The sequence below is a fragment of the Mercurialis annua genome, linkage group LG5 (assembly GCF_937616625.2).
Source record: "Mercurialis annua linkage group LG5, ddMerAnnu1.2, whole genome shotgun sequence".
Classification (NCBI taxonomy): Eukaryota; Viridiplantae; Streptophyta; class Magnoliopsida; order Malpighiales; family Euphorbiaceae; genus Mercurialis; species Mercurialis annua.
The window spans coordinates 53563772-53576017 of NC_065574.1; the positions used below are offsets into that span (position 1 = coordinate 53563772).

Below are 12246 nucleotides of genomic sequence, written 5' to 3' on the forward strand. Positions count from 1 at the left end.
TAAAATCTACTCTATTTATAAATTTTTAAATACAAATCCATTTTGTTCAGTGTTACATATTTAAATTTTCGACTATATCGGACATGTTTATTTGGACTATATTGTAACAAAAACTAATAAATACTTAATAATAAAATTTATTATAAAATAAAAAACTAAAAGTAAAATAAAGTTACTTTATTTTCAACCCCAATAGTACTCTATTTTAAGGCACACTATTATGAAGTGACTCTATATATAGAGTAAAAAAATAAGGTATACTATAATAAAGTGGGATTTAGAGTACTATTGGAGATGATTTTTACTCTAAAATGGCAAAATAGAGGATTATTGGAGATGGCCTAAGTCTAATTTTAATAAGAATATAAATTATTATCTTTTACATCAAAAAATGATTTGACCATTTCCAAATTTAATTGAAACAATGCCGAATGTTGTTTTCATAAGTGATATTTTAAATATTTTACAAAACTATTTTGAAACCATTGTTGATAAACGTTAAGGTTTATTAATTGAGGACCTGAAGACATGGGTTGTTAAGCCAATAGATAACAATCGTACAAGAAGATAAAATGCATGTACATTATTAAAAGGCTTAATCTTTGAAAATACTTTATTTTTTTGTTTATATCAAAACTTTTAAAAACATCAATTGTAGCGAGTTCTCAATTTTTAATTTCATTTTAGCCATTTATTTAAATTGGGGTGAAAAGAATATGCCTTTCATATTTAAAAAATTTAACATAAAAAAAATAGCAACAATATGAAACAATATAAATAATAGTTTTGAACTTTTTCTACTCTATTTTGAGCTCATGGCTATAACTGAAACCAAAAATTAAAAAATAAATTAAAATTAACACTTCAAAAAATTTATATGAAAAAAGTTGAAAAAATGAAAATATTAAATGACTAAGCCTTATTAAAAATGTTAAAATAATAATTTTCTTTAATATTTTAAACTCTTTTTCAAGATTATCATAATCTTTTTCTAATAATAACAAAAAGAAAACTCAAAACTTTCAAATTTGATTACACAACTCAATTGAGTAAAAAATAAGTTAGAACACTAAAATCGATTAAATTGAAAAGTTCCGACACCATTTGCACATTTCTTTCAAAATAACATGCATCAACAAAGAATGCCTTGTATAAATAGAGAGGGGGAATTCCCCTATTTAGCAAAGCTGTGTTTGGTAATATATATTTACAATATCTGAATATTGCAATGGCAACCTTACGGTTCAACCCTGTCTGCTTTGTCATGGATGTAATTCATCATCTTCTTCTTCAGGACTCCAGTTCTAACTCTATTTCGCAACACTTGTTCAAAATTCCAGCGTCCTTCGAATTTAGCAGGCACGCACGCTTTTACTCTGTTTAGGCGCTCCGGTTAATGCAACTTTATATAGGACTACCTCTTGATATCTGCACGTAGAAAGATCGAGATTATTGGTGTTAAGAAGTGAATTACTAGATGTGTTGCATGGAAACTTGACCCTTACGTTATGATGTTTTGTTTTCATTTTCCGAAATGCTTTGAAATTTCAGAACTTTCCATTTTAGTGTTTCCAATTCTGTGCTACATGTGGCTTTAAGACAGCTGAAGAAATGTTTTATGTTTCCTTGTCCGTGCGACATGTAGGTTTTCGTGTTTTGACTTTTTGTACATAATAATCTGAATTTTGTAAACAGCGAGTAAAACTACACAACCTATGTTGCAGACATAAAACTACTATACAAGAACTGAAGGACAAGAACTAAATTGAAGACGAGAACGAAAGAAACAAACCTGATTCTGCAAGCTTGTCGCAGTCGTCCAACGCTGAGAATTATGTACGACAGTTGAACTGTCAGTGACGTAAGCAATTGTTCTAGATTCTTCATGTACATTAGCTACTATAGCAGGTGGAAGTTCCCTCATGATCCACAGCACAAATGCTGACGGTACCGAAGAACCTAACAAAGTATAACAAACTAAAATCTCAAAAAACATTGGAATTTAGACTTAGGAGTTTCGTTTCGCCAAATTACACAAGTCATTTTTTATTTGAAATGAAAATAGCACTTAATACCTATGAAGTAATATAAAATCAGTAAAAGAGAAGTAAAAACACCACTTTTGTCAAGATTTTGGCAGTAATAGAGGACCTGCAATCACGGCGACACGAATTAGTATGCTTGATTAGCGATGCTTGAAAATGTAAGCACAAAATATATAGTCATAAGAAAACTACATACTGGAATTTGAGTAAAAAGAGCAACAAAAGCACTTGAAGTGAAACAAAGAACAGAAACAATAGCCAAGCCTGCAACCTGCATACACATCATGTTCTCAGAAATTGCAGTTGTTCTTAAGAAATATTGGACCCAGATTTGTCAAATACATAAGACCAATTTCTTAAGCAATCTTAAAAGACACTATTAATACTTTCTCACATACGTACATCAGATCAGTATCCAAATAATGGAAGAGCAAAGGGTCATTGGGGTGAATTTGTGCATCAGAGTCGATTAGCTCATACTCTCTATTTTTAGATCAATTAACTCTAAAACTGGGTCATCGCGGTCTATAAATTCGTTCATTTTGTACAATTTGGGGGTTAATTGACATAAAAATAGAGACTATTGTCCTTAATTGATTAAAATGGCCAAGTGTGAGTTAATTGACTCTGACTCACAATTTCAGGGACCATGATGACTCTTTGCTGTAGTAAAACATTAATTTTGACACACTATGTATCCAACAGTAATTAATGAAGGAGCACTAGACATGATACCTTCCACATTTCCGAAGAAGCTCTTTCAGATCTAACTCTTCTCATTTTCGAACATATTAAAAGTCCTAAACATAAAAGACAGCAAAACTTAAAGAGCTTTTTATGATAACAGAACAGCAGATAGAACAGACCTACATATGAAATGAAGTTTAACTGTACAATTCCGAAAAACGTGGATTCTCTTGCCAGACACCATATGGTAGCAATAGATTAAATAAAAAAACTAACTAAATTTCAGAAAGCACTAATATTCTGCCTAGCAAATAACTATATTCTACTGAGGGATATTATTAAACTACAAAATTCTGAAAGGATTATCTTCTTTCCGTTTACTGAACTATCTGGATGCTAAATGACTAATACTTCAAAACAAAATCTAGAGATTCACATGAAAAGTGTATGCAAATTTTATTTTCCATTAATGCTGCAGCAGACACGAACCTGTAATTTTTTAGTCAACTTCCAAAGACGCGCAACTAAATTATATGAAATTATGAAGTTGATTAAATGATGTGCTAAACTTGTATCACCTTGCAATCTTTTCACTACACTACTTTCTGCTATCTACATAGCTTTCTAACTCCATTCTCAGATAGTAATCCACTTTCAAAAATATTAAGAAAATCGATCTTCATAGCGTTGTAGTCCATGTAATTTTTTTAGAAAACAATTCCAGAGCATCCATTTAAGTATAATAGCACAACATGATATTTGCTCACCATAACATGCTAATGCTCCTCCCAGTAATAGTGATGCGATGGCAAAAACATACACATACACCTGCATGAGATTACCGTTATAACAAATACAGTATATCTTCGCCGCCTGTCATCTACTATAGTAAATAGACACTTTGAGAAATTTACATAGCATCTCTCTACCATAACAAAATATTCCTTTTAAAAGATGCAACCGGAAATTGATAGTGTTTCATCATTCATGTAATAAAATGTGACAAATCTGTCTCGAGAAGAAAATCTAACTTCTGCAATGATGTTCCATTTCTCTCATGCAAGAAAATGAAAGGAGTCAGTATCATTTACCGTGGCTAGAAATGATGAATTGATAAAGCTGTAATCCATCCCAATCCACATTAGCACAGCAAATGCCATCATCAAAATAAATACAATAGCAGTAACCTGGTAACAACACAGAGATGACATTTTGAGAAATTTTAGAATACGACTGCACGATTACTAACATATACCTAAGATTTATGCATGTGATGGTGACAAACTGGTAGAAATTCTTCATCCTATCCATACCCAAATCACAAGTTTTTGACGGCTTCCAACACGGGTTAACCGAAAAGGTAAACATACACGTAGACTATCTGCATGTATTGAATTTTGGACATCGAATCTTGTTTCTAACAGTGCTTCATGAAAACTAAATTCTTCCTCTTCACATTCTTCATCGTCTGCTTGATGGCGAAGGTCAACCCTAGGGAAATTTCCACAAGGAAAAACATATCGTAAAGGAGCAGTGATTTTTTTTTTAAAAAAACTACAAGAACTTTGAGAGCAATATTTATGTATTAAAGAAAAGTAAAATTGTGGAAGAATTAGTTTGAGAAAGTCCAAGCACTTGAATGCCATATTAAGTCATTTAGACACTTGAAGAATACCGCATGATAATGGATCAGAGTTCAGTCCAGTGTCCACAAACAGTAGCATCCGTATCACTAACAGGACCAGTTAATGAACTTCTAATAAAAGGGAATATAATAACCAAAAGCTTGTATATGATGCAGTATCAACTATCAAGTGTAAATAAATCATTTTCATATGACCTGTTTAAAAATCTAGGGACTAGGACCACAACTATTAAAGGCTCTAATTACTTACATTAATATAGACCATAGTCCACAAGCAAAAGGGCGCAATCACCACAAAAAAGTAGAAGAAAAAAATAATAAACTAGATGTTCTCACTTCGTGTGACTTCGAAGTACTGCCCCAATCATCATAAGGACTACTAAAACATTCTTTCTAGCTCTTGAAGTAGAATTTGGACTTCTGGAATTTAATTACTGGTTTTTATATGAGAGAACTAATTCAAATCAAGACACTTAAACCAGAGAAGAAAAAGAATATTTGGAGCAGTCAGTTACCACATAACATTAGACAATGACCAAAATGCAGCATCCCTTGGTCCCAAAGGTTACTTTCTATATCATTATTGCAGCTATAGAAAAAATTGTGAAAAAAAAAACAGTAGAACATTCTATCCTGAGACTGATACATGTTCCATTTATCATGATAAACCTTTCAGATAAGAGGAATGGAAGAACTGCATGAATTCTTACACCATCAAATTAGATAGTGCACCTATGGCGAAAGGTTATATTTACTTAAGTTGAAATTCTATCCTCATTTTAATTCAATATCTCATATGCTTAAATAGAAAATAGCATCAATAAAGAAACATACCAGAATGATAGTAGCAGAAGAAATACAGCAAAAGACAGGATTTTTGGTAAGGCTGCAAAACATAAAATTAAAAGATTCATATACTTTTACTCTTACAGGCCACTAGTATCTATTTAGAAAAGAAGGTATACCCATGAAGATAAAGCCACAAGAATGAGACCAGCACAGCCACCGTTTACAGATAGCAATGACAGTAATGATGAAAAAAATGAAGTAACCTGCCATAGAACCGAGCGATTCAATTTGAAAATTCAGTAATAAAAGATATACTCATTCTATTATTATGATACCTTAGAACATTATAATTAGTTGGAGCATGAAAAAGTTGCAAACATAGAAAATCTTACATGAAGCCAAGAGACTTATCAAGAAACAAGATAAATTAAAGAATCATATGGTAGATGGTTGAAAGAGAGAAACAAGACAAAGAAATACAACATCATAATTGTTTTCTTAGTCTTTTTCCGCTAACTAAACCCATAAAACAAAACCCAAATCTTCTCAATATCTTTATGCTGCTCCAAGAATGTAGTATCAATTATGGAGCTCCGACCATCGAAGCTTCCTTCTTCTTCTCCGTAAACTCTCACGGTCTCACCCCATTCCCATTTAAACCGGACTCTTGAGCCTTTCTGATTTACATATTCTCAATTCAGTTCAACTTAATTTAGCTTTAAACCCAAGTTAGTTGGAGTTGTCTATTTGGGCTATAATTTCCAAAAGTTTTAGAGCCCTTAAGGTCACAAAGATGAAACCTTAGGCCATAACAATGGCATAACTAGACAGACTGCAAATAATTTCTACAATAGCGTGTTGTTCTTGGCATCTTGCTGCTAACAAAATTGAGAAAAAGAACCAAAACTAAAATATAGTTGGAGCATTGCACAGTGCACACCTTAATTCATGATTGAAGCAATTTAATGAACATGTCTATAAATGCAACAAAAAGGTTGACAAATAATTTAATAGAATGTATTTCACATAACATAAGTAAAATGAAGTGCCCAATTTTAGAAAGGCCAGAGACTCATTTATACAGAGCACACATGGTAACAGCATCTACCAATGCACCATAAAGAGTTGTGATATGTCACAAAAGAGCTAGAAGTTCTTACCTGTATTAGAAGATCCAATTAACACATGAAACACCTGTAATTTAACATTATTTATCAAAATATGCCTCTTACAGAAAACGGCCATTATACAAACAACATTTCATAAGAAAATACATGCATCACAGTTCGCAATTAGATTGGTTAATTTGAACGGAGATTTTTAAAAGATTGATGCTCCCTCCTCTCTCACTCTTCCCAACATGAAACTACACACTATTAGCCCTCAATTTATGTAGTTTTACCATTAGTACCTCGTTTAAAATGACAACTTCTCAGTAGTCTTCTTTTCTTTAGTCATGCCAATAAGGCAAAGAGGGATTGAAACAATACTATTATGAATAAAGGAGTCCAGTGCAGTTTATTTCATCAGCCATTCATAATAAGGAGAATACAAATTCATGAATACAAAAAGTAGAATGATCAAATGCAGAGGAACAGCTATTTACAAAAATGTGTCATAATCATCTGATGAAGAGCTGAAATTATAAACTATAAGAAGTTTAAAGATAAAACAATACTTGCATATAACTCAATTAAAAAAAAAATTAGTAGAATTGATTATTTTAAAAAAGTTAAAATAATTAAATTTAAGTGAATTCCATAAGTGTAACATGTCATCAGTCCACCCAGCTGTCTAGATTCCAATAAGGTTAGCGGCAAGACCAGATTCTTTCTAGCTCAAACCTGGTTGCTTCCTTAAGTTGCCAGACAACTTGCCTAGACTGAATCAAGACACAAGTCCTCAATTTATCTAATAGTCTGATGATAGTGGGTCAATCTAGCTAGCAAATCAATATATACAACCAGATGGAAAAGAAGTCTAAATTTGCATTAGAAGATGTATGATGAGTTACTTACTTTTTGTCGAGTCCAACCAAGCTGTGAGTTCCTCGAATGAATCCTTATAAGCTGGAAAGAAGGGTAGTAACAGTTATTAAGCATTTTAACAAAAGCATCCATTAAGAGTAATCTTGTAAGGCCAGTATTCCATCTTTCTATGTATGTGGCCTCCGTCTCTCTCACACACGCACAAAAAGAAAAGCAACTTCCAAAATAAATTTACTATTTATATACATATAAATAACGTTAAGGGGCCTTATTTCACATACAATCAGTTTATAACGGAACGCACACAAAAACGCAAAATAGATTCTATCTCTAAGACATTTTACTCGCATGTAAAAGATTACCGAGAACTGCTCAATGCATCTAAGGACAATATAATGACATCAAATTTTCACAACATTGAACCCAAGTTAGTTTATTCAGCCAAAGTAGTTGCTCAAACTTTCTACTCCACCTCATGCTTCTCATTTCTTTTAGAATATAATTGCAAATTAAATTGGCAATGTAACATGGCAACAGCCGTCTGATGGAAAAGTACTTTCAAGTCCGGTTTAGAGAGTATTCTTTTCATCGAAAAATCCTCATTCCCTTTCGTGTGAAATCATAATGATGATTAGTCTATATAAAACAACCAATTTAGCAAACAAAGTTGAAAATTACATTAAAAAAAACCAGTCAGTCAGCCAAAATGCTCAAGTCTATGCATAACACTGGAAATTCCCATTCTATTTCATTCAAATATTACCACCCAATTAGGCATTGCAACTCACAATTCCATCAAAATAACAAATTCTCCTTCCACATTATCACCAAAACACATATAAACAACCCCATTTACAAAACTACACTAATAGTAAAAAACAATCACAAGAAAAACTCCACTCGAGCTCAAATATCATTTCTCTAACCAATGAGAAATAGCTCAAATAGTACAGCATTTTGCCAAGGTCGTGGGTTCAATACCGCCCACAAGCGCCATCTTTCTCCAATTATAAAAAAAAAACATCATTTCTATAACTTAAAACTCTCCTAATTAAAACCCAAATGTCAACAATTTACCAAACACAATTCAAAATTCCACAGAATCAGCAGAACAAACACATACCAAAACAAAAAAACAAAGACATTGGCAAGAAAACAAACCTGATAAAATGCAAGAAAAGCAATAATGCAATGAACAAAAGCCAGACCCACATTAACACCAACAACCTCCTTCGGAAAACAACAATACCCATCTCTTATTTCCAACATTTTTTCTACTCACTACACAGACACCCCTGTATTTTTTATTTTATTTTTGTTCTTCTGAAAACTGAAGAAAAAAGAACCAAAATGAAAAAAAGAATGGGTTTTATTAAGTGGGTAATTGGTCCTTTAACAGTGTACGGACTAAAAACACAATCTTTTTTTGAAGGTATCTTTCATGGAAGATCTGTTTGTTGCTGATTTTTAGCTTTTCACATCTCAGGATTCTAATTTTTTTTCAATTTTATGACTTCATATTCGGGGTGTGTGGTGAAAATGGTAATGAAATTAAATTTGAGGAGGGAAATGGTAACTTTTCCATTGTGGAAAATGGAAAAGATACGGATCGATCGTCTGATAGTTAAGTCCACATAAATAGAAAATAGAGAATTTATTTCACGCCTTACTAAATTTAATTATAATTAATTTTATTTAGTAAAATTTAAATAAATTTGATTAATAATTAAGTAGTTTTATTACTTTATTATTTATTTTATTTATTTTATTTAAATGAAAGATTGCGGTGGCTATCATCACAAACATCAACATTAAAATAAGGTCTAAGGAAGATTCCATGTGATACCTTTTTGACCTTTCTTTTCTAGATCATTTTAGTCTTCCTTTTTAAAAATTTATTGAGGCAAAAGTACATATACATCTTTAAACTTTTAATAAAAAATATCTACTATGTTTTAACTCTAATTTTGTGCAATTTAATCTGTAAATTTATAAAATCTGTGCAAACCAACTATTTTTGTGACCAAAAAGCAAGCTCAAATAGTATAAGCATTCAATAGAAAATTAGCAGTTTTGACCTGTTGATCACCAAGCAGCTGTCTAAACAAAGAAAGGGGCATCAAATTTATGCTAGCACCCAAATCACAAAGACAATTAGCAGTTTCTAAATCACCAATAGTACAGGGAACAGAAAAACTCCCTGGGTCTTCGAGCTTTGTAGGCAACTTGCTCAAACTGATTGAACTGCAATTCTCTGTAAATGGAACCGTACTCTCGTCCCAGCTCCGCTTTTTCATCAGAATGTCTTTCAAGAATTTGGCATAATGCGGCATCCCTCTGAGTGCATCCGCCAGGCTGATATTGATTTGCAGCTTCTTGAAAGTTTCTAAGAACTTGTGAAACTTCCAAGTGTCTTGTGGCTTCTTCAGTCTGTGTGGAAACGGAACCTTAGGAACATATGGTGGAGGTGGAGTATATGGTTTTGAAACTTGTGATTCAGTAGCACCACCCTCACACTGCTCCTTCTCTGCCTCTACTACAACCTTCTCTACATGAGATTCAGGCAACACTTTTGAACTTCTCAGTGTTATCGCCTTGACTTGCTCTCTCGGATTTGCCTCAGTAGTGGATGGTAAACCCCCTTGATTTCGAGTCTGAAGTGCTTGGGCCATCTGCTGATTCTGCAACTCAAGATTGTGGATAGTGGCAGCATGATTCCTCAATGTTTGCTGCGTCTCTGCTTCATTCTTCAACATTAACTCCATCATCTTGTCCACCTTACTATAAAGAGACTCTCCTTGCTCTCTTTGCTGAACACCAGGTGGATGCTGAGGCCTATTGTTCTGATGTTGGAAGTTTCCATGATTCTGGACGTTGCCCTGATTCTGTTGTGGCCCTTGTACTCCTTGAAAATTTGGACCTGCCTGATTGTTGGCATTACCCCCAGTATCCTTCCATGAGAAATTCGGGTGATTCCTCCATCCTGGATTGTAAGTAGCAGCATATGGATCATTGCCCTGTCTTTGTCCTCCCACAAAATTGACCTGCTCATTGAAAGCATGTCCCATCACATAGCAGTCATTTGCCACGTGGGTAGGATCTCCACATACTTCACAGCTACTCTGAACTGCAGCAACACTTCCCATAGTCATTCCTGCAGCTTGCCTCATAAGAATATCAACCTGAGCTTGCAGTGAGGCATTCTTCGCTTTCAGACTCTCCACAGCTGGATCAACACTGACTGCCATTACTCCTCTTTGCGCAGGTACTTTTGCCCTCTCGTTTGGCCAAGTACATCCATTTATGGCCATCTCATCTAATAGGGCAAATGCCTCATCGGTCGTCTTCCTCATTAGTGACCCTCCTGCAGCTACATCTATAGCGCTTCTCCCCAACTCAGTTGACCCATTGTAGAAATTCTGGATCAGATTCTCTCTAGTGATGTGATGATGAGGAACTTTCCTCTGCATCTCCTTGTATCGCTCCCACGCTTCATGTATCGATTCTCCATCGTGTTGCTGATAGAGCATAATATCCCTAGTCAGCTTTGCAGTCTTTGCCATGGAGAAGTACTTGCTCATGAAGGCTTTTGCCAAATCTGACCAATTGTTAATCCCCGCTCTAGGCAATGCATGGATCCACTGCTTCGCTCTATCCCTCAGAGAAAATGGGAATAAGCGCAGCCAAACTTCATCGTCTGTCATGTTGCTGAGCTTGAATGTACTACACACCTCCAAAAAATCGGCGATGTGTTGATTCGGATCTTCATTAGGTAGCCCATAAAATTGACAGCGCGCTTCTATCAGCTGAATGACACTTGTCTTGATCTCATAGTGGTTTGCTAGTACAGGATGTGCAAAATAACCATGAGTAGTGTTGCCCACAGTTGGCTGAAAGAACTCCATCAATGTTCGTACTCTCTGTCCGCCATTATTCTCTCCCTGCACATCCTGCAGATTTTGCTGATTTTGTGGGGGAACTCTATTATCCACCACAGGATTGAAACCAGGTGGGATACCATCTTCGTCTGCCATATTCTGATTCCTTTGAGCTGATTTTCGGACACTTCGCTCAAAGGTAGTGAGATCTTGTTGAAAAGGTTCTAGCGGTAGTCCTTTACGTCGTGTATTATGCATACACTATGAGAAGGGTACCTGAAACAACACAAACAACAAAATACCACGCGTAAAACAAGAAAAATAAAAACTAAAACAAGCCAAGCTATCCTAACTTAGATGTTAAAGATATGCTTTCCCCGGCAACGGCGCCAAAAACTTGTTGGTAAAAATACGCAAGCGTACGTATGCCAACTTGTAATACAGACTGTGAAGTCCGGATATCGTACCCACAGAGAAAGCTTCTAAATACAACCAGCTAGGAGACTCGATTTGGATAGTTGAAAAGATATTTTTGTTTTGTTGTGTAAATTAAAGACAAAATTAAACTAGTGTAAATTAATAAACTAAAGCTGAAATTAAATTGATGTTAAACAATAATAGGTAAAGCAGGGATTATTTACTTTCATTATGCTGTTCAATCAGATTGGAATATGGATTTGGTTGTTTTACTAAGGTTCAGGCTAATCGTAAGCACCTAAAATTCTCTCTCGAGCAATTGCAGGCAAAAACAGTCAATTAAACAATCAATAGGCAACTACTCACTCTCGTGTTATAATTAACCTAAATAATTAATTGATTGATGTTTGTGAAGCAAACCCTAAGAACACGTATTTGTCAATTCACTCTCGTGCAATTAACTCCTACGTTCTTAATTATATTGGTCTATTTCAGTTTTACTCTCTCAAGCTAAAACCAGAACACATGACAATGAATAAATTAGCTAAATAAATTCAAGCATTAAGAACAATAATTAAAACATAGTAATAACAACAACCCATAAATCCAATTTATTTAAACAGGCATAAATCCCATTAATAATCCCCACGATGGGTTTAGTTACTCATGATCAAAGATAAACCAACAACATAATATATGGAATTCATAATTGATAAGATAAACAATGAAAAAGATCTCTCTGAATTATCGTACCTTATTTGCATAAAAATCCCAATATAATATCGAAGAATAAAATC

General features: G+C 34.0%; 2 protein-coding genes and 1 non-coding gene across 3 annotated transcripts; 1 reads left to right on the forward strand and 2 right to left on the reverse strand.

The window, feature by feature from the left end:
* Positions 1-1045: 1045 nt before the first annotated feature.
* Positions 1046-8731, reverse strand: LOC126682771 (tobamovirus multiplication protein 1). Its single transcript, XM_050378531.2, has 13 exons — positions 8316-8731; positions 7185-7235; positions 6327-6360; positions 5343-5429; positions 5212-5263; positions 4046-4223; positions 3824-3919; positions 3500-3560; positions 2781-2845; positions 2242-2316; positions 2076-2151; positions 1793-1959; positions 1046-1428 (listed from the first exon to the last, which is right to left on the reverse strand). Exons 1-13 carry the CDS (start codon positions 8421-8423, stop codon positions 1405-1407), a joined length of 1074 nt encoding a protein of 357 aa, XP_050234488.1. The 5' UTR covers positions 8424-8731; the 3' UTR covers positions 1046-1404.
* Positions 8732-9190: 459 nt separating this feature from the next.
* On the reverse strand, positions 9191-11290 carry LOC126682057 (uncharacterized). Its single transcript, XM_050377613.1, has one exon. The coding sequence runs from the start codon at positions 11288-11290 to the stop codon at positions 9191-9193; it is 2100 nt and encodes a 699-aa protein (XP_050233570.1).
* On the forward strand, positions 10596-10702 carry LOC126685238 (small nucleolar RNA R71). Its single transcript, XR_007643349.1, has one exon. It is a non-coding gene; the product is annotated as a small nucleolar RNA R71 (small nucleolar RNA).
* Positions 11291-12246: the final 956 nt, after the last annotated feature.